This window comes from Equus quagga, chromosome 2 (assembly GCF_021613505.1).
Source record: "Equus quagga isolate Etosha38 chromosome 2, UCLA_HA_Equagga_1.0, whole genome shotgun sequence".
In the NCBI taxonomy this organism is placed as follows: Eukaryota; Metazoa; Chordata; class Mammalia; order Perissodactyla; family Equidae; genus Equus; species Equus quagga.
Window position 1 is genome coordinate 72,074,419 of NC_060268.1, and position 25,341 is coordinate 72,099,759.

The 25,341-nt window shown below is 38.5% G+C and overlaps 1 protein-coding gene across 7 annotated transcripts in view; it reads left to right on the forward strand.

The window, feature by feature from the left end:
- Positions 1-25,341, forward strand: part of HERC2 (HECT and RLD domain containing E3 ubiquitin protein ligase 2) — a 270,577-nt gene that overhangs the window by 77,109 nt on the left and 168,127 nt on the right. For 6 of the 7 annotated variants that reach the window (XM_046653926.1, XM_046653932.1, XM_046653929.1 and 3 more), the window contains exons 6-16: positions 1,367-1,467; positions 1,984-2,140; positions 3,171-3,281; positions 3,807-3,978; positions 5,885-6,058; positions 8,462-8,650; positions 9,261-9,412; positions 11,508-11,665; positions 11,755-11,868; positions 14,321-14,572; positions 19,229-19,422. In XM_046653926.1, the coding sequence (XP_046509882.1) occupies positions 1,367-1,467; positions 1,984-2,140; positions 3,171-3,281; positions 3,807-3,978; positions 5,885-6,058; positions 8,462-8,650; positions 9,261-9,412; positions 11,508-11,665; positions 11,755-11,868; positions 14,321-14,572; positions 19,229-19,422 (1,774 nt within the window). Of the gene's footprint in view, positions 1-1,364; positions 1,468-1,983; positions 2,141-3,170; positions 3,282-3,806; positions 3,979-5,884; positions 6,059-8,461; positions 8,651-9,260; positions 9,413-11,507; positions 11,666-11,754; positions 11,869-14,320; positions 14,573-19,228; positions 19,423-25,341 lie in introns of all 7 variants that reach the window. The other variant, XM_046653933.1, reaches the window with a different exon arrangement.

Consider the following 25,341-nt stretch of genomic DNA (forward strand, 5'->3'; position numbering starts at 1 on the left):
TTCTCATTCAGAGATAAAGTTTACATTTCCTTAGTCCTTCTTCCAGGCACCTGGTCCTTTCCTTAGAGGCAGCCATTCATTACAGTTTCTTACGTCTTCTTATAGAGCTCCCCATGCATTGTATAGGATTCATAGATATGTGTGTACTAGCTGCCTCTGTTGCATCCCCACCTCCTTTGCTGCTTATTTCACTTGATGTTGTATCTTGGGGAGATCATTCCATATCATTATCCATTTTTAGTAGCATTTCTGCCTGACTGTGAAAGCAAATTATAGTAAATTTGGAGAATATGGTGTCTAGTAGAAATAGTCAACAGTATAAAGTTGAAAATAAAAGTAGTTGCTGTGCACGATTGAGTTTATATTGTCCACACATTTTTTTAATTCTAGTTTTTTTTCTTTAGGATTTTTTTTGTATGTCATTTGTATAACTTTTTAAAAACATGCAAAATGCAACCATATCTTGTTAAAATTAATGTACATAAGCAATAAAAAGATTAAAAAGACACACGAGAATGATAAGCAGTAAATTCAGTATAGTGTAACCTCAGCAGGGTGGGGATGAAAAGGAATAATCGAGTACATGGTGGCTCCAAACGCACCAGTCACATGACCTGAAAAGGGAAAGAGCCAGAGCAAGTATGGCCAGGTGTTCAGATTTCACAGACCTGGCACAAGTCTTGGGCATTTGTGGTAATTCTTTGTGTGCTCCTCATTCACTTCACCTGACTTTTCTTTACTACTTGAGGTTTAATTCCCCCATTTATGTATTTATCTGTTAATTTTCTGTTTACCGTCTGTCTACCCTCAACTAATAATATCAGCTTCCTGAGATTTTTTTCAAGAGCATTTTTGCAAGTCATTTAAATGTTTTTGTAAATGTCTTTTTTTTTTTTTTCCTTAAAGAGAAAACTTTTCCTTTACAAAGGGCATTTGATAAGAGTTTTTGGAGGGCTGCCCTGGCTGGCCTGGTGGCATAGTGATGTAGTTGGTGTGCTCCACTTTGTCAGCCTGGGGTTTGCCAGTTCGGATCCTGGGCGTGGACCTACACACCGCTTATGAAGCCATGCTGTGGTGGCATCCCACATATAAAATAGAGAAAGATTGGCACAGATGTTAGCTCAGTGACAATCTTCCTCAAGCAGAAAGAGGAAGATTGGCAACAGATCTTTAGTTCAGGGGGAATCTTCCTCAGCCAAAAAAAAAAAAAAAAAAGAAACTAAAAGTCACCTGTGATCTGCCATCTAAAGATTGCATCATTGATCACATTTTGGTACAAATCCTTTCATGTTATTTATATTTATTTTAGTATTTGCACATTCCTCTGACTGATCAGTTTCACAACCCCTATGTGTGTTGTCTGCAGTTCCCGGCCTACAGGGAAAGGGGTGGAAGGACTTGCAAGAGTCGGATCCCGAGCAGCTCTCTCCTTTGCCTTTGCATTCTTACGCAGGGCCTGGCGGTCAGGTATGTGTAGCGTGTTGTTCTCTTTCCCTACTATATCAGGAGACTTGGATTCTCTTCTCATTTCTGCCACCACATGCCCTTGGGCCTGGGTGCTTGAGGCCTGGGAGCATCCCATATGCTCTCTCTGCCTCATTTTCCTTCTTTGCAAAATGAGAGACTTCAGAGTCTACTGGATCTTTCAGGTCTGCGCATCTTAAAAAAAAAGTGTGTGTATGCACACACATCTCAGGTAAACCACTGCAGTCCCTTAATACCGATTTATTTTCTAGGAGAGCAATAAGTTAGGATTGCTCATGTGAGAGTCATAAAATAAAGAATTGCCTTTGGGCAACTATATTAAATTTTAGCCTTGAATTCTTGGAGTATCTCATCGAGAGGAAAGTGAGGGATTGAAAATGTGACAATGGTGTCCTTCTCATGCTGAGGGGTAGGAGACCCGTCTGGGAAAATGAGAGCTTTCCTTGTCAGTGCTGCCTGAGGAATGAGTGGGCTCCTGTAATCCATGTTTGTGCCCAGGGGAGGATGCAGACCTATGCAGTGAGCTGTTGCAGGAGTCCTTGGATGCCCTGAGAGCCCTGCCTGAGGCCTCGCTCTTCGATGAGAGCACAGTGTCCTCTGTGTGGCTGGAGGTGGTAGAAAGAGCAACCAGGTTCCTCAGGTCCGTCGTGACAGGGTGAGTTCTTTCTTTTCACGTCTTCCTGTGTGAATGGTTATAGCATGTTTTAAAGTTTCATTTCCCTTTTTATCTTTAGAGCTAAGAAACTTAGTAGGTTTCCCCAGAGTGCTGGTGAAGGCATTGCCACAGGGTTAGGGCTGGGGGCTCTGAAAATAGGCTTGGAATTAATGGCAAAAATTCAACTGTAATGTTGATGTTGAAAGAGCCTCCCTCCTCCATCTTGGGCTAAGAAGATTTGTTATTTATTATTGAAGAAGATTGAAAATTCTTAATTATTTCTTTGATCAGAGATAAAAGTAAGCATAGACGTGTTTTTGCCTATAGATTCTTAGGTGGTTTTAGAAATGGATTCTTTTCCACTTCTGTAGAGGAGTGTTGAATACTCTAATAGCCTTACATGTCATTGTAACTGAAAACATATCTAAACATTTTTCTACTCATGATTTGAATAATGATACAAATAATTTTGTGCTACAGAAAGTTGGAATATATCTGCTGATGTCATCGTCTTTTAGTATCTGAATGAAGACTTTTTAATTTCTATTTATTTATTGATTTATTTGTTTATTTTTTGAGGAAGATTAGCCCTGAGCTAACTGCTGTCAATCCTCCTCTTTTTGCTGAGGAAGACTGGCCCTGAGCTAACATCCTTGCCCATCTTCCTCTACTTTACGTGTGGAATGCCTACCACAGCATGGCTTGCCAAGCCATGCCGTGTCCGCACCTGGGATCCAAACTGGCGAACCTGGGCTGCCGGAGAGGAACATGTGCACTTAACCACTGTGCCATCGGGCCAGCCCCTGAATTAATACTTTTAATAAAAGCATATCTTTACAAGTTAATTGTCTACTTTAAAATTTCTGATTAAATTTGAGTAGCAAGTCTCAGAAACTTGATTAAAATATTAAAAATACATTTCTCCATGGGAGAGAGAACATAATTAACTTAACATTTTAGTGTTATTTTAAGCGTGCTGTCTTTAAGCTCTGACATTGCTTTGTTCCTGTATCCACTGTTGTCATTTCAGGGATGTTCATGGAACGCCTGGTACCAAAGGACCAGGAAGCATCCCCCTGCAGGACCAGCACCTGGCCCTGGCCATCCTGTTAGAACTGGCTGTGCAGCGAGGCACGCTGAGGTGAGGGGTACCGCAGGCTGGGAGTACTTCAGGGAAACACCTCTGTACCCAAACATCTGAATCATTTGTGATTGTAGCCAACATGTGGTGTTCTGTAATCAAAGTGCCTTGTCGCAGGACCCTCTCTCCTTTCAAACCTGGGTACACTTAGGTTTTCTTCACTTCCTTTTTTATGTTCAACTTTTAGTAGTCTAGGAACTGGGTTTTTTCCTCTTAATCTTCTTCAAATAATTATTTTTATTCCATTAATTTAAGGTCCTAGAAATTCCCTGTAGAAAGTGCTATTTGAGCTTCTTAACTGGCTTTATATTTCTTATCCACAGAAGATAGATGTCTTGTGCTAAAAGCTTGGTGTTAATTCTGTGATTTTACTGCCAAGAATTGTTTTCCTTGCATTATTTTAGTTTCCTTTCAAATCTAAAGTATTTCTTCAATTCTATTTAGCTGTCTGCTTTTATGTTTGAACCAAGGCAAAAAAATCTTAACATGTTTTTTACTAGAGCATAAAGATATTTTCTCTTTCAGCCAAATGTTATCTGCCATCCTGTTGTTGCTTCAACTGTGGGACAGTGGGACACAGGAAACTGACAATGAGCGGTCTGCCCAGGGCACCAGTGCCCCCCTTCTCCCTTTGCTGCAGAGATTCCAGAGCATCATCTGCAGTAAAGATGCCCCTCATACAGAGGGTGACACTCATGTAAGTGTCATAATGAGGCCTTCCATTTAACTAGCTCTTGTCATTTCAGTTATCGTATGAGAGTTAGACTTTTTTTTTTTTTAAGATTTTATTTTTTCCTTTTTCTCCCCAGCCCCTCGGTACATAGTTATATATTCTTCGTTGTGGGTCCTTCTAGTTGTGGCATGTGGGACGCTGCCTCAGCGTTGTTTGATGAGCAGTGCCATATGCGCGCCCAGGATTCGAACCAACGAAACACTGGGCCGCCTGCAGCGGAGCACGCGAACTTAACCACTCGGCCACGGGGCCAGCCCCGAGAATTAGACTTTTATAAACAAGACCAGAGCACATGTCCATGACATTGGTTGTCTCTAGAAGGGGGTGTGAATTTGGTGGTTACAACAGCAAGTCAGATGTGGGACAGGTGTGGGAGGTCATGGGGTGAGTTACAGTTGATGCAGCGAAATATCACATTAGCACCTTAGCATTCTCTGCACCAGTTGAAGCAACTGGTGAGTGGCCAGAGCTTTCTCTGTTCTGTAGACCCTGGGCTCTGTTTGTTCTGAATTGTGTATATTTAGTAGGAGGAATATATTTGTTGATATTTATCAACTTGTACTCTTAGAGAGACCCATCTGCTGCCTTGTTGACCACATAGGTTTCTTTCTGCTGAACTGGACCCACTGAGCCTTTGTTTTTGTGGCTTTAGTACTTGTGTGTTCCCAGCAGCCACTCATGTCTTGCTTTGGTTGTGATGGGGAGTGAGTTTAAGATGCTGTGGAAGGTGTAAAGAAGGTGGGCTTACTTTCATGAGGGAGCAAGTTAGTAGAGGTGTGAAGATGGTTAAAGGTCCTGGTGATACTTCAGGAACACAGTGTGACAGTCAAGCAGTTTCTTATGGGCACTTGCAGTGATAATGCGGCAGGGGTTGGGGTGCAGTGCAGGGAGTTGAGGCTCACCTGGAGAGGGAAAGAGTATGTGTCTGGTTCAGAGGAGGTGCTCTACCATGAGGTCTCACTGTCTACGTTGAGAGTACACATATGTATAGTTGCCCAGTGATTAATGCTTATTTGTTTTGACCTTGCTTAGGGGAGCCAGATTAGTCTTCCTCCTCCATATGCCATTTATGGAGAAGATCTCAGATCAGTGAGTGCCAGATCTGTCAGCAACACAGAGCCATGTCTAAAGTGCACACTTTTAAATAAATATTAGTAAAAGAGCATTGAACAGCATGGCTCACTTTGTTGGCTCTTTCTCTCTGTGGGGTACCTAAGTTGTCACTGTGTCTAATCCTAGGATGCTGAGGCTGGTGGTAGGACAGGGCCTGCCTGGGCCCCAGGTGAAAGCCCCTGGGACTGCTGCTTTTTAGAGGTACCAGTTTGCTTTTGCAGGTCTTTTCTGGAAAGACTTAGCCATTCCATTATGAACTTTCAGCTTAATTTTTTTCTATCACTTGGCAGTCTTTAATGATAATAAGGCTATTCTGCCTTTAGAAGAATTAGAATTATTACTTAATAGGCAAATAAAATTAGGTTTTCTTCAGAGTGGACAGTATTTATAAAAAAATTAAGTGGTTTTTGTTTTCAGTTTTCAAAGCCAGGTTGTACTGTAGTGCTGTGTTCCCAGGAAGCTTGCTCTGCGTTCTTCCAACGGTCCTTGGGGCAGTGAGCCTATAGGTTGGCTGGGGTGTGTCATTGACCTGTGCAAAGTTGGCACATGGATGATGGATATATGCAGTCGTACAGCAAGTATATAAGTGTATAGATGTGCAGTGCTAATGCATCACCAGCACTTCTCATTTGATGGCCCAAAGGAGTAGATTTACAGATAACACGTAACTGTGAATACCAAAATATCAAAAGTGGTTAAAGCATACTTTGAGTTTTTCCACCGTTTCTGAAGATGCTTGTGTACTTTTCTTCTCTAGCTTCTGTCTGGCCCCCTGAGCCCCAATGAGAGTTTCCTGAGGTATCTTACTCTTCCACAAGACAATGAGCTCGCCATTGACCTGCGACAAACTGCGGTTGTTGTCATGGCCCACTTAGACCGCCTGGCTACTCCCTGTATGCCGCCTCTGTGTAGCTCTCCGACATCTCATAAGGTGTGTGTGATAGTGATGCTTATTATTTGTATGTTATACAGGTATACCACTCCTAGATTCTCATTCTGTGCTTGTGTGTGTGGAGACTCACTTTCTCTGGTTTTGAGGGTGGAGTTGGCCTACAGCTTTTAAACATGTGTACAGTTTGAGATATTTTCTTTCTTTTTTTTTTTTTCCTTTTCTAGCCCAAAGCCGTCCGGTACGTAGTTCTGTATTTTTCAGTTGTGGGTCCCTCTAGTTGTGGCACGTGGGACACCGCCTCAGCATGGCTTGGTGAGTGGTGCCATGTCCGCGCCCAGGATTCGAACTGGTGAAACCCTGGGCTGCTGAAGCAGAGCACATGAACTTAACCACTCGGCCACGGGGCTAGCCCACAGTTTGAGGTGTTTTCAGTGTTAGAGTGAGTAATGAGCAAGCTGAGGTGCACAGGGTTAAGGACCCAACTCATTGTCCCAGGTTCCAGATTCGGGAGGCACATCCTCAGAGAACTCTCCTTTATCCACACAGCCACATGCCACCCTACCATCCCAGGGAGGTTCCAGTGCCTTTTTTGTATGCTAAGAGCTCTGAATGTGGGCTCTCTATAATGCTGGTTATAGCGGTGATGACACTAATTTACATTTGTAGAGAACCTGCCTGGACACACCCATTGAGGACCACACATGCAGTCACATCTGGTCATCACAGCATTGCCCCATTGTATCAATGGGAAGACTGCCATTTGGAGAGGCAGTGAGCTTTGCCATGGTCACACAGAATAATCCTAGTTTTGAATCCAGGTTTTTCTAACTTTTTATTTAATATGAACAGTTTTTATTTCATTTAACAGTCATTTTTTTTTTCTAAATAAGTAATAAATTCTCATGGTTCAAAAATCAAAATTGAATGCAAAGATGTGCTTTCTTGCCCCTCATCTACCCAGTTTTTCACCTGTAGCTTCTCACTTTTCTAGTCTCTCATGTATCCTTTCAGTGTTCTCTGAAATGTGTATATTAGTGGTAGCTTATTTTTTTCACTGAGCAGTATGTGCTGAGTAGCTTTCTATATCAATAAATAGAGCTTCTCCCTTTACTTATTTATTTTTTAAAAAATTGTTGAGATCATATTGGCTTATAACATTGTGTGCATTTCAGATGTACATTATTATATTTGTTTCTGTATAGACTGCATTGTGTTCACCACCAATAGAGTAGTTTCCATCGGTCACCATACATATGACCCCCTTTCCCCCTTTCTCTCTCTCCCCAGCCCTTCCCCTCTGGTAACCACCCATCTGTTATCCTTATCTATGTGTTTGTTTGTTTATCTTCCACATATGAGTGAAATCATATGATATTTGTCCTTCTCTGTCTGACTTATTTCACTTACCATAATACCCTGAAAGTGTTATGGTTGTCGAAAATGGCATAATTTTGTCTCTTTTTATGGCTGAGTAGTATTCTGTTGTGTGTGTGTATGTATACCACATTTTTTTAATCCATTCATCTGTTGATGGGCCCTTGGGTTGCTCCCACATCTTGGCTGTTGTGGATAATGCTGCGTTGAACATAAGGGTGCATATATCTTTTTGAATTAGTGATTTCGTTTTCTTTGGATAAATACCCAGTCTATTCAGGCGAGAGAAACAAAAGAAAAAATAAACAAATAGGACCACATGAAGCTAAAAAGCTTCCTCACAGCAAAGGAAACCACCAACAAGATGAAAAGACACAACCCACAAACTGAGAGAAAATATTTGCAAGTCATATATCTGACGAAGGGTTAATTTCCCCCTTTTTTTTTAAGCAGCTCAGTATTCCACGTGTGGATGTAGCATGATTTTTTTAACCAGTCTCCTATTGGTGCACACTTATGTTGCCAGAAGTTTGCTGCTCAAATGGTGCATCTATGACTAACCTTGTACATTTGTTCCTCTGTGTGTATGCACATATGTGCCAGCATTGATGTACCTGATGTGGGTGGACACATTAGCTGATTATCACCAAATTACTCACATACAGCTTGATCCTTCTCATGCTCTCATGGTAGGGATACTTGTCTCCCAGCCTTGTGCTTAGGCTTTTGGATTTCTGCCTCTTAATGGTGTGAAATGGTAACCTGATAATGGTTTTGGGATTTTTAAATGTGTTTAAGGTCTACTTCTATTACATTTTAAGGCTCTGTTAAAATGAAATGCTGTGAAAAAATAATCTGTTTAGTCACTTTATCTTATCTGTTAACTGAGGTAATATGGAGTGTTATGAGTTATTTTGATGTTTTGAATCAGCTCCTTTCTTTACTTGCTTTGTGTTTATCTTATAGTATCTCAGTGTTACTCCTAGCATAAATTATTCTTTCTTTTGGCTAAGAAAGGCATTTTTTTGCTGCTATAAAAAATTGTTTACTTAATTTGTTACCTTACAGGGATCATTGCAAGAGGTCATAGGATGGGGTTTAATAGGATGGAAATACTATGCCAATGTGATCGGTCCAATTCAGTGTGAAGGCCTTGCCAACCTGGGGGTCACACAGATCGCCTGTGCAGAGAAGCGCTTCCTGATCTTGTCAAGGAATGGCCGCGTGTACACGCAGGCATATAACAGTGACACGCTGGTGGGTGTTCTGGGACATGTGCCTGAATTGCTTCTCTTGGGGATGGATTCTCTGTGGATGCTACGGAAGTCTAGTGTTTCTTTAAATCATTTGCTTTCTGAAGACTTATAAGCATCTGTTTATTGTATATTATTGTTCATGTTTAATAATCTCAGTCATAATCATTACTGTTAAGATTTGGGGGCAGAATTTCTTAGTTGTTAAGATCAGGAACTCCTTATAGTGACACTCATTGCCAATCATGGTTCTCTTTGGAAACTGACTTTCCAGATGTAAACTCATTTGACTTTGGGGTCTGGGCAGTAACAAATGAGGGAGTTGGCAGATTGAGATGTGTGTATTCCTGTTAAAGGAAGCTCTTCATCTCGAGCTGTGCATTTCCATTGTGCAGACGTGGCCTAGTCATGTTGCAGAGTGCTTGTAGGCTGCCTGCCATTCTGTTGGTGTTGGGTGGGGTAGCTGGACTCCCGGCCTGGCAATTGCCAGAGACTCATGTTCTTTCTGTTCAAGGAGGATTTGTTAAAGTGAGATACACAATTGTGGGGAGAATCATATGTTTTCATTGTCTTTGGACTGCTTACTAATTTTCTTCCTGTTTTTACCCTTTTAGGCCCCACAGCTGGTCCAGGGTCTTGCCTCCAGAAACATTGTAAAAATTGCTGCCCATTCCGATGGTCACCACTACCTGGCCTTGGCAGCCACTGGAGAGGTGTACTCCTGGGGTTGCGGGGATGGTGGACGGCTGGGCCACGGGGACACCGTGTATGTATGGCCCGTTCCTGTAACTGACACACTCTTTGTGTTGCTATATCCAAAATAGAGTGGGAAGGAAAAGTGTGGCTAGGTGTTTTCCAGCTGCTCTGACATGGTGGGCTAGGATGGAGAGGGCTACCAATGTGTCTCAGCCCCGAGTGACACTCCAGGAGCTCTCCTTGTGGCATAGAGGGTGACATCAGTTGTGGCATAAAGCTGCATACATTTGCGCTCTTCTCCCCCAGCTTGAACACTTCCAGCTTTTGCTGCTCCTATTATAGCTATACATACTGCACCCACACCATGGAAGTTTCTAAAGCAAATCCCACACTACTGTTCTTTTCATTCACAGACACTTCATCGTTTCCCTATCAGATAAGGTCCCCTCTTCCTAGAGCCATAATATCCTTTTCACAGATACAAAAATCAATAGTTTCTTAATATCCTATTTTGGGGAAGCTTTTGATTATTGTGAGGGACCAGAAATAAAACAGAAAATGGTTGTTCTAAATGCACTGCAAGGTTGTAAAAATGGAGTTCTGACAGCTGCCACAGAGTGATGGGAACCCTTTTATATGTTGCTATCGTGAGTGGAACCTGGTGAAGAAAACTTTGACCTCAGGTTAAAGTTGAAGATGCAGCCACTTCAAGGGTGTCAAGGCCATGAGCAGGCGTGGGCAGCAGCAGAGTCAGTAGGAGACTGGCCCGTACTCACTTCAGGGTAGAGATGGACATCTCCTGGACGAATCCCAAACCATGAAAAAAGCAGAGTGATGCATATTATGTGTTAGTATTCAGCAGAAATATTCCTAACTTGACCATATTTTAAGGAATTCAGACAAATGTGGTAAATGATAGTAAAAAACAAAGGGTGTTTTAAGTACAAAATTTAGAATTGCTACTCTCAGAGTGGAAGGTGGTGGGATTGGCGTAGGGCACCCAGGACTTGAAAGGATTGAGGTACAGGACATCCTTTATGTTATTTATAATTTAGTATGCAGAAAGTGTTTTCATAATAAAACAATACTCAGTTGAGATTGAGTAACTTGTCCATTGCTGGAGGAATTGAGGGGAGGAAAAGATATCAGTTCAGTTGACAGGAGTTGGAGAGAAACTTTGTAGGGGTTGAAACTTGAGGTGAACAGAAGGGAGAAGTGCTACCAGAGTAAGTCGTTGGCTGTCCCTGTGCCCCTGTGCACTTCTGCCTCTGTGCACTTCTGCCTCTGTGCACTTATTTATTTTGCTGAGTGGTGGGTCAAAGTGAGTAAACCATGTCTTCGGAGAGGCTAGAGTGAGCGTTACCAATCACAGTAAACATATTCTGGATTATAAGCATAGAGTATTTATCTAATTTTGAAAGTGTAGAATCAACCAGTAACACTTTTCTACCCAATTAATCCTTACTGCCTACCGCTTTTTTATTTGTAAAATATAAATTACAGTGTGATTAGTAGATGTTGTTCCTCATTTCCTCCTCATTTATTTAACAAATATGTATAAATTTCAACCATCTGCATGAGGTTTACAGATCCATCAGTTTTTAAGTGCACAATTTGATGAGTTTCAGCAAATTGCATACAGCTGAGGAACCACCACAACTGAGATACAGAGCATTTCTGTTGCCCCTGCTACTTTCTTTGGACGCTTTTGTAGTCACCCCTGCCCCTGACTTCCATCACCTGGCAACCACTATCTGCCCTCTGTCACTATGTGGTATTTTGTCTCTTTCCCTTAGCAGTGTTCCTGAGCTTCAGCTGAGTTATTGTCAGTAGTTCCTTCTTCCCTGTTGCTGAATGGTCTGTCTATGGATGGGCCACCATTTTGGACCACTGTGAGCAAAGCTGCTGTGGACTTGATTGTATGTGTCTTTAACAGACACAGTTTTGATATTCCTGCGGAATGCCATGCTTATGCCTGCTTAACAAAAAAATCATGGAGGTGTTATGTGTTTGTATTCTATATTCCTTAATTATTTCTTAAGACACCCAAAAGGCGAAACTGTCTTAATGCTCTGGTAGTTTATTCCTGAGAGTGAATTTTCTTTGCTAACACTAATAGGAAATTCTTAGAAGGGTGTTCACATTTGTTCCCTTTCTCTCTACAGGCCTCTGGAGGAGCCTAAGGTGATCTCTGCTTTCTCTGGAAAGCAGGCCGGGAAGCACGTGGTGCACATTGCATGTGGAAGCACATACAGCGCAGCCATCACTGCCGAGGGGGAGCTGTACACCTGGGGACGAGGGAACTACGGCCGACTGGGCCACGGTACGTCTGTTCTGAGCCAGCTCAAGCATGCAGTGGGAGGGTGCCTCTTATGAGGGACTTGTGGTAATGATAGTCCTGTCTATTTGAAGGCTCCAGTGAAGATGAGGCCGTTCCGATGCTGGTAGCTGGGCTTAAAGGATTGAAGGTCATCGACGTAGCATGTGGGAGTGGGGATGCTCAAACCCTGGCTGTGACTGAGAACGGTATGTAGGGTTCAAGCTGCCCTGGGTAGGTTCTCAGGATGAGGAGGACCGCTCCCCTGGAGGGAGCAGAGGAGTAGAGTGAACTTCATGTTCCATCTTTGAGTGAGTTTGCACCTCAGTGTTCTTAGGAAAGGTCCAGAAGTTACAGGACTTGTAATTTCCATTGCCTGGAGCCAGAGAACTAGTTAGCAGCTACCATCCTTCTTTGATCGTTTTATGTTTTAGCAGAAAATGAGAGGTGAAATTGAATAATTGACTTTCTCACTCATTCCTGGTTATTATTACTATATTTCCTTATGCTAAGCCCTGCTTGACTTCCTGTGGAAAATTCTGCTTAGTCTGTTTATGTGTGTTCCACAGTATGATGCTATGTTGCATGCTTGTTTTAAATTTAGTTTTGTATTTGTGTTCATTAGTGAGATTGTACTCATTTTACTTTTTTTGAGGGTACGTTCTTCAGGTTTGATGGTTAGAATCATGTTGATCTTTTAAACTATGTTTGTCAATATTGTGGATATCTGTCCTCAGAGTCATGGAGTCTGTCTGTCAGAATCTCTGGGGAGCCTCTCAGCTTGCATTCTCCTCCAGAAGTTGAATGGCAGATTGGGAATTGACTGACTTCTGGGAGTGTCTTTGGTGAGAGATCAAAGATCATTTCAGGCACTTCATTTCCACAGAGGTCTCACCCCACTGAAGAGATAGACATAAAGTCATCTTTCTTCTGCTCTTCTGAGTCTTAGAGAAAAGGTGTCTCTTCAGATATCTGAAAGGTCTTGTCTTCTGGCGTGAGGCTGGCCAAAAAGCGCCATCTTGTTGTGAAGTGTCTGTTATTGAGTGATTGATGTATCTTACAAACCTCTTAACCAGGAAGTCTTTTTTAAAATAAGCCTTACTAGGATTTGTCCTTGTATTCTTTGTGTGAAACTGCAGTGTAAGTAAAACCATATGGTGATAGTTCGACTAAATTGCCTTGCCTGGGGACTGTACATGCTGTTTACCTCACACTTGTGTTTCTTTTTTTGGGGGCGGGGGGGGTAGGAAGACTTGCCCTGAGCTAACATCTGATGCCAATCTTCCTCTTTTTTTTTTTTTTTTTGCTTGAGGAAGATTAGCCCTGAGCTAACATCTGTGCCAATCCTCCTCTACTTTCTATGTGGGATGCCTCCACAGCATGGCTGATGAGTGGAGTAGGTCCATGCCCAGGATCTGAACCCGTGAACCCAGGCTCCCAAAGCAGAGCACATGGAACTTTAACCACTCTGCCATGGGGCTGGCCCCCACACCCGTGTTTCTTTGGTGCAGATGTCACAGGGAAATGTCCCTGCTACATGACTATTTTTTGAGATGACTAGTATAGTAAAGCATCCTTCTTGTGCAATCTGGCACTGGGTGACAGGCTTGCTGAAAACACTGGTGAAAGTGAGGATTGCCAGCTGGGCTGTGTCAACAATAGGCATTTTAGCCAAAGCATATAAGTGGTGCACGTACTCTCTGATCTTTCTGAGTGGGTCTGCTGAGTTGAGCATTGCTGCTTTTCTTTCATTGACCACCTTCTAGTGTATCATCTCCAATATCAGCTTAGATGAGGAGTTGGCTGTTTTTGCAAATATACTTGTATTGGAACATAGCCATGCCAGCTCTCTTACGTAGTCTGTCACTGCTTTCCTGTGACAAGGACATAGTTGAGTATTTGTGGCAGAGACCATATCACCCACAAAGCCTAAACATACTTACCATCTCATCTTTAAGAAAAAGTTTGCTGTCTTTGGATTAGATTATTTGAAATAGAATGGAAACTTAGTCACTTATGGAACAATCTAATTTCTTTTCTCATCTTCTATAATTTTAACCTACACCTAAGTTAGTGTTTGTTTTTTTTTTTTTAGCAATTCACTTTTGTTGAGCTTTTACGAAGTATTCAGGTTAGTTTTCAGAGCAAAAAAAAAACCCACACGTTTTTATAATTTTGTTTTATTCCTTTATGTAATATTTAATTAAATTACACTAGCAAATGTTATTGGGAATAAATACAATTGTATGATTGACTCATGGTCAGCATGATGGAACAGTGCGTACAGGCAGCCCTGAGAGTGGTTGGGAGCTGCAGCAGTGTGTCATGGGCCCAGTTCCGGTTTGTGTAAAGGCAGTGGAGTTTTTGTTCTATGTTTAGTACTATGTTCAGTTGCAGTATCCTTGAGCCCAAAGTAGTAAGGGTGAGGACTTTATTATTGATTTATAGTTAAAACAAAAAGAAAACCCAAGTTTCTTTTTCTTAGTTTCTTCTACATCAACCTGAAGTATAAACTAGATTTCATTTGGTCCCTGTGTAGGTTAACAATACATATTAGTAGTCCAGATTTTCTGTTTTTGGTTATATTGATTATTTTGAGCCATTTAAAAGTTCCATTAAAATTTATAGTTATTTTTACTTAAGTATGTTTATATTTTTTAGGTCAAGTATGGTCTTGGGGAGATGGTGACTATGGGAAATTGGGCAGAGGTGGTAGTGATGGCTGCAAAACACCAAAGCTGATTGAAAAGCTTCAAGACTTGGATGTTGTCAAAGTCCGATGTGGAAGTCAGTTTTCTATTGCTTTGACGAAAGATGGCCAAGTTTATTCATGGGGAAAGGGTGACAACCAGAGACTTGGTCATGGAACAGAGGAACATGTTCGTTATCCCAAACTCTTGGAAGGCTTGCAAGGTGAGTGCAAAATGTAAACTTTTAAAACCCCTTGAGGCAGTTTGTTTAGTAATCTTTTCAAGTTTGCAGTTTTTTCTTTTCTTTACCTGACATTCCATGAATGACCTATCATTAGAAGCTTTTACTCACATTTTGATAGGTATAGATAGTATTTGGAAAGTGGATTTTCTATATTAAAAAATGGCCTGGAATTATTCTCACCAAATTTAATTTGAAACATTCAGTTTTGCTAATATTGGAGAGTTCTTTTTGTGGCAGGCACCCATTCATCACTCACTAAGCTGGCCTCAGTGAGATTAGCTTTTATTTGGTGAGGTCACCTGTAATTACACTGTAGACATCGCTAAGACTACAGATAGGCATGGTATTGTGGGAACACAGTGGGAAATGGGATTGGGTCTGCCTGGTATGGTCTCATTTGAACTTATCCTTGATGAGTAGATCCTGCTTATTTGGTTTCAAGGGCATTCAGCATGCATTTTAGGTAGAGGGGATGAATGGGAACCAAGACATGTAGGTGTGCTTTGCAGGTGTCTTCCAAAGCATGGGAGAGGTTGGTGATAGGTGTATCAAGTGGGGCCTGTAGTGCCTGATCTCAGGAGTAGGCAGACTGTTTTCTAAAGGACCAGACTGTAAGTATTTTAGGTTTGAGGGCCATATATATGCTGGCTGTCCCAATTCCTCAATTCTACTGTTGTAGCCCAAAAGCAGTCATAGGCAATAGGTAAACAAATGGGTCTGGCTGTACCCCAATACAACTTTATTCACAAAAACAGGCCTGGGGCTGTGCTTGGCATGAGGGATGAAGTTTGTTGGATCCCTGAGTTGAATTCTTGTTTGTTTATGTTTTTGCTTTCTTTGTCAAGGGAGTTTGGAAGTGAGACTTTTAAGTGGGACTTGCCAGTTCCTTTCCTGATCATTTTTATTTTAAAACATATTAATACCCTGATGACTAGAAGTTTGTGTACTCATGTGGTGTTTATTATTTTCTAAGCCTCTGAGATAAGTTGTAGAATAATATAATCGGTTGTATGTTATTGGAGCTGTATTTGAATTGCATTTGCCTTCTTTATATCCCCTTCATTTAGTGAAGGAAATCAACTTCCTCAGCTACATTTATTAGATACAGAGATAGCTTTCAATGACAATGTTTAAGTGATTGTTGATATAATCATTTTGGTTGTTGTTAACTTACAATAGGCTCATAGGATAGAATTGTTCCCCTTATTGTAGTAGAGTTTTTTAGCGAATTATTTATGTTGACAATTCTGAAAACATTCCGTGTTAGTCATGTTAGATTTACTAATAAGCAAAAGTAGAATACTTTGCTAATACTATTTAAATAGAAAAAAATATATTTCATGTCATTTGGCTTGGGAGAAAAATGGATTTTGATTTAGGAAACTTCCTCGATGAAGAGTGTACTTTATCATTCACCAAGATAGATCATGATCTGGGCCATAAAATACACTATCAAATTTAAAAGAGGAGAAACCAACAGTGTCTGCTCTCAGACCACAGTGGAATTAAACCAGATATCAGTAACAGAAAGATACCTGGAAAATCTCAAAATGTGTGCAGATAAAACAGCAAACTTCCAAATAACATGAGTCAAAGAAGAAATCTCAAGAGAAATTTTAAAATATTCTGTACTAAATGAAAATGAAAACACAACTTATCAAAATTTGTGGTATGCAGTGAAAGCAGTGCTTTGAAGGAAATGTGTAGCCTTGAATGTATATATTAGAAAAGAAAAAAGATGCAAAATCAATAATCTTTCTGTGTAGCAAAGGAAACTATCAACAAAATCAAAAGACAACCTACAGAATGGGAGAAAATATTTGCAAATTGTGTATCTGATAAGGGGTTAATATTCAAAATATATAAAGAACTCATAGAACTCAATAGCAAAAAAACAATCCTATTGAAAAATGGGCAGATCTGAATAGACATTTTTCCAAAGAAGACATACAGATGGCCAACAGGTACCTGAGAAGGTGCTCAGCATCACTAATCATCAGGTAAATGAAAATCAAAACCACAGTGAGGTATTGCCTCACACCTATTAGAATGGCTCTTATCAAAAAGACAAGAGATAATAAGTGTTGGTGAGGATGAGGAGAAAAGGGAACCCTTGTACACTGTTGGTAGGAATGTAATTGGTATAGCCACAATAGAAAACAGTATGGAGGTTCCTCAAAAAATTAAAAATAGAATTACTATAATATCCAGCAATTCAGCTTTTGGGTGTTTATCTGGAGGAAATGAAAACACTAACTTTAAAAGGTATCTCTACCCCTATGTTCATTGTAGCATTGTTTGTGATACCCAAGGCATGGAAACAACCTAAGTGTCCATCAGTAGATGAATGGATAGAGAAAATGTGGTGTATATATATATCACACATATATATCAGTATAATTTGTATCTATCTGTATATGTACACACACAGTGGAATATTATTCAGCCATAAAAAAGAAAGAAAATCCTGCCATTTGCAACCACATGGATGGACCTTGAGGGCATTATGCTAAGTGAAATAAACCAGACAGAGAAAGACAAACACTGTATGAGCTTACTTATAGGTGGAAGCTAAAAAAACCAAAAGCCAAACTTGTAGATACAGAGAACAGATTTGTGGTTGCTAGAGGCAGGAGTTGGAGAGTGGGTGAAATGGGTGATGGTGGTCAAAATGTACAAACTTCCAGTTATAAAATAAGTAAGCCCTGGGAATGTAATATATAGCATGGTGACTATAGTTAAAAATACTGTATTGTTTATTTGAAAGTTGCTAAGAGAATAGATTTTAAAAGTTCTCATCATAAGAAAAAAAATTTCTAGTCATGTGTGATGATGGATGTAAATAGTATCTGAGTTTTTGCCTTAAGAAACTAGAAAAAGGAGAGCAAATTGAATCCAAAGTAAGAAGGAGGAAAGAAATAGTGAGAATTAGAGCAGAAATTAGTGACATTGAAAACAGGAAATCAATACAAAAGAGCAATGAAACCACAAGCTGGTTGTTTGAAAAGATCAGTAAAGGCAATAAGCTTCTAGCCAGGCTAAGAAAAAAAGAGAAGAGAGGACACAAATTACTAGCATCAGAAAGGAAAGAGGAGACATCACTATGGATCCTGTGAACATTAAAAGGATAGTAAAGGAATGCTATGAATAACCCTATGCCCTAAAATTTGATAACCAAGGTGAAATGGACCAATTCTTTGGAAGACACAGTTTGTCAAAACTCACACAAAAAAATAAACAAACTGAATAGACTTATCTCTATTAAAGAAATTGAATCAGTAATAGAAACAGAAAGCCTGAGGCCCAGATGAGTACAATGATGAATTCTACCAAATATTTAAGGAAGAAATTATACCAGTTCTCTACAATATGTATCAGAGGATAGAAACAAAGGGAGTACTTCCTAACTCATTCTGTGAGGCCAGCATTACCCTATTACCAAAGCCAGCAAAGACATTACAAGAAAGGAAAACTACAGACCAATAGCTTATGAACATAGATGCAAAAATCCCCAACAAAATATTAGCAACTTGAATCCAGCACTGTATAGAAAGAATCATACATCACAACCAAGTTGAATTTATTTCACATATGGCAGGCTAGTTCAACAGTATAAATCAATTAATATGATTCATCAAATCAACGTGAAAAATCACACGATCGTATCAATAGATGCAGGAAAAGCACATGGTAAAATTCAACACCTATTCGTGATAAAAACTCTCAGTAAACTAGGGATAGAGGGAAGGTCCTCAACTTGATAAAGAATATCTACAAAAAACCTACAGCTGACATCATACTTAATGGTGGGAAACTTGAAGTCTTCCTACTAAGATCAGATACAAGGAAAGGATGTCTCGTCTCACCATTCCTTTTCAAAATCATACTCCTAGCTAACGCAGTAAAACAAGAAAGTATATAGATTGAGAAGGAAGAAATAAAACTGTTTTGTTCACAGATGACATGATTGTCTGTGTGGAAAATCCTAAAGAATCGACAAAAAAACTCCTGGAACTAATAGGGATTATAGCAAGGTTGTAGGATACAAAGTTAATGTACCAAAGTCAGTCACTTTCCTGTGTACCAGCAACAAACAAGTGGAATTTGAAATTAAATAAGTAATATCATTTACAGTAGCATCCCAAAAATGAAATACATAGGTATAAATCTAACAAAATCTATACAAGGTCTATATGCGGAAAACTACAAAACTGATAAATGAAATCAAAGAACTAAATAGATATTCTATGTTCAAGGATAGGAAAACAAAGTTTTAATACAAAAAAGAGTATACGTTGTGTCGTTGTACCTTGGGACAGGAGAATACGATCTAGTAGTTAATTAAAAATACACTTGTTTCTTTATGAATGAAAATCTAAATTAGGAGGAAAAATAACAGATCCTTTTCATACCCTAGCATTTTATTTGCAGGCTGTAAGTCTTAACTAGTAAAACATAACAGGAGTTTTAATAGCATACATGAAGCAGATGAATTGTGCATAATATTAAAGCAATGAATTATCCTTTCGAAGTTGACATTAAATGCCTTCTGACCTTAGTGGCCTGGTGTAAATGTTTTTATTGCAACAGAAGCCATAGGTGTGAAGCTGTATCTGCATCACTCTTTCCTCCTAGGGAAGAAGGTGATTGATGTGGCTGCAGGCTCCACCCACTGCCTGGCTCTGACTGAGGACAGTGAAGTCCACAGCTGGGGGAGCAATGACCAGTGCCAGCACTTTGACACCTTGCGTGTGACCAAGCCAGAACCCTCTGCGCTGCCAGGATTGGATACCAAACATATAGTTGGAATTGCCTGTGGACCTGCCCAGGTACTGAGTATAGAGCTTGGTTAGGTATTTTGTAGAATTTTGGTTTCGCATCATTCATTGTTAGTATGTAGAAATAGCATTGGCTTGTGTGTGTTATCCTTATATCCTGTAGTTGTACTAAACTCACTTACTAGTTCTAGGAGCTTCATTGTCAATTCCTTGGGATTTTCTTCAGAAGCAATTATATTGTCTGCACGTAGAGACATTTTTACTTCTTCTTTTCCAGTATGTGTGCCTTTTATTTCTTTCCCTTGCCTTCTTGCACTGGCTGGGACGTCTAATATGTTGAGTAAGAGTGATGACAGGGGACGTCCTTGCATTGTTCCTGATTGTAGGGTGAAAGCATTCAGTCTTTCACCTTTAACTATGATGTTAGCTGTAGTTTTTGTTTTTGTTTTTTGTTTTTGTAGATGCCTTATTATCAGATTAAGGAAGTTTCCTTTAACTCCTACTTTTTCAAGAGTTTTTTTTAATCCTGAGTAGACGTTGAATTTTGTCAAGTACTTTTTCTTCTCAAATGATATGATCATCTTGTTTTTCTTTAATCTGTTTACACGATCGATTTTCAAATATTGACCAAACCTTGCATTACTAGAATAAACCCCACTTGGCCATGGTGTATTATTTTTATATATTGCTGGATTTGATTTGCTAATACATTGTTGAGGATTTTTCTTTCAATGCTCGTCAAAGATACTGGTTTGTGGTTTTCTTCTGCTGTCTTGACTTTATCAGGGTAAAACTGGCCTCATAAAAACTGTTGGCAAGTGTTCCTTCTTCTGTTTTCTAGAAGGGATTGTGTAGAATTAGTGTTATTTCTTCTTTAAATGTTTTTCTCTGAATCCATCTGAGCCTGGAGATTTCTTTCTCAAAAGATTTTTAACTACAAATTTAATTTCTTTAATAGATAATAGAACTATTCAGAGCATTTCTTCTTGGGTGGCTTTTCTTGCTTTGTGGTGCTCAAGGAATTGGTCCATTTCATCTAAGTTGTCTAATCTTTGTGTATAAAGTTTTCCTTAGTATACTCTTAGGAACTTTTTGAAATCTTTGGGGTCTACAGTGATATCCTCTCTTTCATTCCTGATATTGGTAATTTGTGTCTTTTTTCTTTGTCAGTTTTGGTAGAGGTTTATCCATTTTGTTGATCTTTTCAAAGAACTAGCTTTTAGTTTCATTAATTTTTCCTGTTGTTTTTTACTTTCAATTTCATTGGTTTCTACTCTGTTATCTTTTTTCCCCTTCAGCTTGTTTTGGGTTCCCTGTGCTCTTTTTTTTAAGTTTCTTCAGGAGGAATCTTAGGTTGTTGATTTTAGAACTTTCTTGTTTTGTAATATATAAGCACTTAATGCTATAAATTTTCCTCTAAACAGTGTTGTAATTGCACCCATAAATTTTGATATATTTTCATTTTTGTTCAGTTCACAATATTTTGGGGGCCGGCCTGGTGATATAGTGGTTAACTTCGCTCACTCCGCTTTGACGGCCTGGGGTTCATGGGTTCAGATCCCAGGTACAGACCTACACACCACTTATCAAACCATGCTATGGTGGCACCCCACATATAAAATAGAGGAAGATTGGCACAGATGTTAGCTCAGGGCCAATCTTCCTCACCAAAAACAAACAAACAAATTTTTGCTAGTGTCTCTTGAGAATCACTCTTTGACCTATGGATTATTAACTGTGTTCTTTAATTTCAAACTGTTTGGACATTGTTTTGTTATCTTTCTGTTACTGATTTCTAGTTTAATTCCATTGTGATTAGAGAACACACTCTATGATTTCAATTCTTCTAGATTTGTTAAGATTTATTTTATGTCTCTGGATGTTTTCTCTTAGTGTACTTAAAATGAGTATGTATTTTGCTGTTGTTGAGTAAAGTGTTCTACAAATGTCAATTAGTTTCAATTCATTGATGGTATTATTTAGTTCTAGATCCTTTCTGATTTTCTGTCTACTTTTTCTATCTACTTTTCTATCTCTTCCTAGGAAGATAGTATTGGTATCTCCAAGTACAATTGTGGATTTGTCCACTTCTCTTTTTGGTTCTATCAGGTTTTTTTAATATTAATGCTTTTGATCATTAAAAAAATGTGGTAAAATATACAATGGCATTAAATACATTCACAGTCTTGTGTAACCATCACCCCTGTCCATCTCCAGAACTTTTTCATCATCTGAAAAAGAAATTCTTTACCTATTAAACAATAACTCTCCATTTCTCCTTCCCCTCACCCTTGGTAACCTCAAATCTACTCACAATCTCTACTAATTTGCCTATTTGAAGTGGAGTTATATATCTGATCTTTTGTTTCTGGCTTATTTCACTTAAATTAATTGGCATAAAATTTCCAGGTTATCTATGTTGTAGCATGGATCAGGATTTTATTCCTTTTAAAGGCTTAATAATTCTGTTTTGTATATATATCCCACATTTTGTTTATCCATTCCTCTTTCACTGGACACATGGGTTCTTGGTACTTTTTGGCTATTGTGAATAATGCTGCTATGAACATTAGTGTACAAATATCTGTTTGAGTCTCTGCTTTCAATTTTTTTTTTTTTAAGATTTTATGTTTTTCCTTTTTCTCCCCAAAGCCCCCTGGTACATAGTTATATATTCTTCATTGTGGGTCCTTCTAGTTGTGGCATATGGGATACTGCCTCAGCGTGGTTTGATGAACAGTGCTATGTCCGCGCCCAGGATTCGAACCAACAAAACACTGGGCCGCCTGCAGCGGAGCACGTGAACTTAACCACTGAGCCATGGGGCCAGCCCCCTCTGCTTTCAATTTTTTTGAGTATGTATCTAGGAGTAGAATCGCTGGATCATACAATAATTATGTTTAACTCTTTGAGGAACCGCCGTACTGTTTCCCACAGCAGCTGCATGATTTTTACATTACTACCAGATATCCACCGTGGTTTCAGTTTCTCCACATTCTTGCCAACAATGGTTATTTTCCTTTTTGTTTTTAGCCACCCTAAGGGGTATGAAGTGGTATCACATTGTGGTTTTGATTTGTGCTTTCCTATTGGAAAAGATGTTGAGCATCTTTTCATGTGCTAATTGAATATTTGTATATCTTCTTTGGAGAAATGTCTATTCAAGTCCTTTGCCCGTTTTTCAATTGGATTTTTTCTTTTTTTCTTTTTTTTTTGAGTTATACAAGTTCTTGATGTATTGTGGACCTTAATCCCTTATCAGGTGTATGATTTACAACTATTTTTTTCCTCCCATTCTGTGGTGTTTTCTCATTCTGTTGATAGTGTTCTTTGATGCACACAAGTTTTTAATTTTGAGTAAGTCCCCTTTATTTTTTTCTTCTGTTGTCTGTGCTTTTGGTGTCATATATATCTAAGGAATTCATTGTCATGCACTCTTTCCCCAGTGGTTTCTTCTTACACTTTTATAGTTTTACCTCTTATGTTTAGGTCTTTGATACGTTTTGAGGTAATCTTTCAGTATAGTGTAAGGTAATGATCCAACTTGATTCTTTGGAGGTTTCTCAGCCCATTTGTAGAAAAAATTTTCCTTTCCACATTGAATAGTCTTGGCACTTGTCAAAAATCATTTTATTATATAGACAAGGGTTATTTCTGGGCTCTGTGTTCTATTTCATTGCTCCCCATGTCTGTCTTTATGCGTGTACCACACTGTTGGTTACTGCAGTTTTGTAGTAAGTTTTGAAATAGGAAGTGTGAGTCTTCCAACTTTGTTGTTCTTTTTCAAGATTGTTTTGGTTATTTTGGGTCCCTTGAGATTCCATATGAATTTTAGAATTTTAGAATCTATCAGTTTTCGTATGAGAGTTTTGAAGCTGTGTTTTTAGGTGAATATACATTTAGGATTGTTTTGTCATTTTGGTAAATTGACTCTTCTATCAATATGTAATGTCCCCCTTTATTCTTGTTTTTCCTTGCTCTGAAGTCTCTGTTGTCTGATTTAATGTAGGTACTCCAGTTTTCTTTTCATTTAATTAGTGTTTGCATACTGTAACTTTTCCACCCTTTCACTTGAAAACAAATTTTTTTAAATTATAGATTCATAGGAAGTTGCCAGTATGGTACAGTCTTATTCACTATAGCTATATCAGAAGTCTATTTTCTGCTTCCTTTGCCTTTCTGTATAAAATTTAGAATAATCTTGTCTATATGTGCAAGAAGGTCTTGCTTGCACTTGCACAAGGAATTGTATTCAACCTGTTATCAGTTTTTGGAGAATTGACATTTTTGCTTTATTGACTCTTCCAATCTATGCAAATAAGTATGTCTAAACATATATTTACATCTTTGATTTCTTTCATCAGCAGTTTCAGCATACAAATCATGTACATGTTTTGTTAGATTTATACCTTTTGCTTTAATCTGCTTGTTTCATTATGTGTATAGTGAGTTTCTTGGGTGCTATGTACAGTTGCATCTTTTTTTTCTTTAATCCTTGTGTCAATGTTTCTTTTAATTGGTATATTTAGATTATTTACATTTACTGTAATTATTGACGTGTAGACTTAAGTCTTCCATTTTATTGGTTGGCTTTTTTCTCTTTTCTATTATTTCTTCCTTTATTTTGTTTTCTTGCTCTTTTGGGAGCAAATAAACATTTTTTTAGTATTCCATTTAACTTCATTTAGTTTGAATTTATCTCTTTTTATAGTTTTTTCAATGGTTGCTCTAGCAATTACCATATACATAGTTAACTCTTTGGAGTCTACTTAGAATCAATATTTTACCACTCTAATTGGAATGTGGAAACCTGTTTAATTTCCAAGTACTTGGAGATTTTTCCAGTTATTTACATCTAGTTTATTTTTATTTTTAGTTTAAGTTTCTGTTGTTGGTTTCTAGCTTAATTTTATTATGTTCAGAGAACATATTCTGTATGATTTCAATTCTTTTAAATAGTCAAGAATTATTTTATAACTTAGAATATGGTTTATTGTGTTAATGTTCCTTGTGTCCTTGAAACTAATGTGTATTCTCTTGTGGTTGGGTGAAGAGTTCTATAAATGTCAATTTGATCTACTTCATTGATGGTTTTGTTCATTTCTTTTAAATCCTTGCTGATTTTCTGTCTACTTCTTCTATCTGTTATTAGGAGGGTAGTTTTGATATGTTCAACTGTATTTGTGGATTTATCTGTTTCTCTTCTCATTTCTATGAGTTTTTACTTCTATGTGTTTTGCAGTTTTGCAGTTTTGTTGTTAGAAGCATATACAATTCAGCATTGTTTTGTCTTCTTGGTGAATTGACCTTTTTATAATTATATAATGTTCCTCTTTAGCCTTGATAATTTCTTTCCTCTGAAGTCTGCTTTGTCTGATAGTAATATAGCCACTTTCCATCCCTTTACTTAGCCATTTTTTGTCTTTATATTTAGGGTAGATTTCTTGTAGATACCATATAGTTAGGTTTTGTTTTTCATACATCCTGGTAATCTCTATCTTTTTGTTTATATGTTTAGACCATTTAAATTTAATGTAATTATTTATAAGTTGGATTTGTGTCTACCATTATTTGTTTTTTGATTGCTCTTTTTTTGTTGTTTATCTTTTCATGACTTCTTTTGGATTATTTCTATAATGTTTTGTATAACTTTTGTAAAATTCCATTTTAACTTATTGAGCATATATACCTAACCTTTCATTGTCTACTTAGAGTTACTTTTGTGACTCTTCAAGTAGATTGTGATCCTCAAGGCCATCATTTAATGTGAATTAATAATTTTGAGAGTGAAAAGATATTTTAAAAAGTTTTTACCTTTTTATTTATAGTAAAATGAGATGGGGTAGTGAAATGAGAGAAAATTAGAAATCGATACCATGTGAGCTAGACAACCATGAAAGTACATGTGCATTTGAGACAATTTGAGTGATGCATGAGTAATAATTTAAGGCATCTTCATTATTCATAATG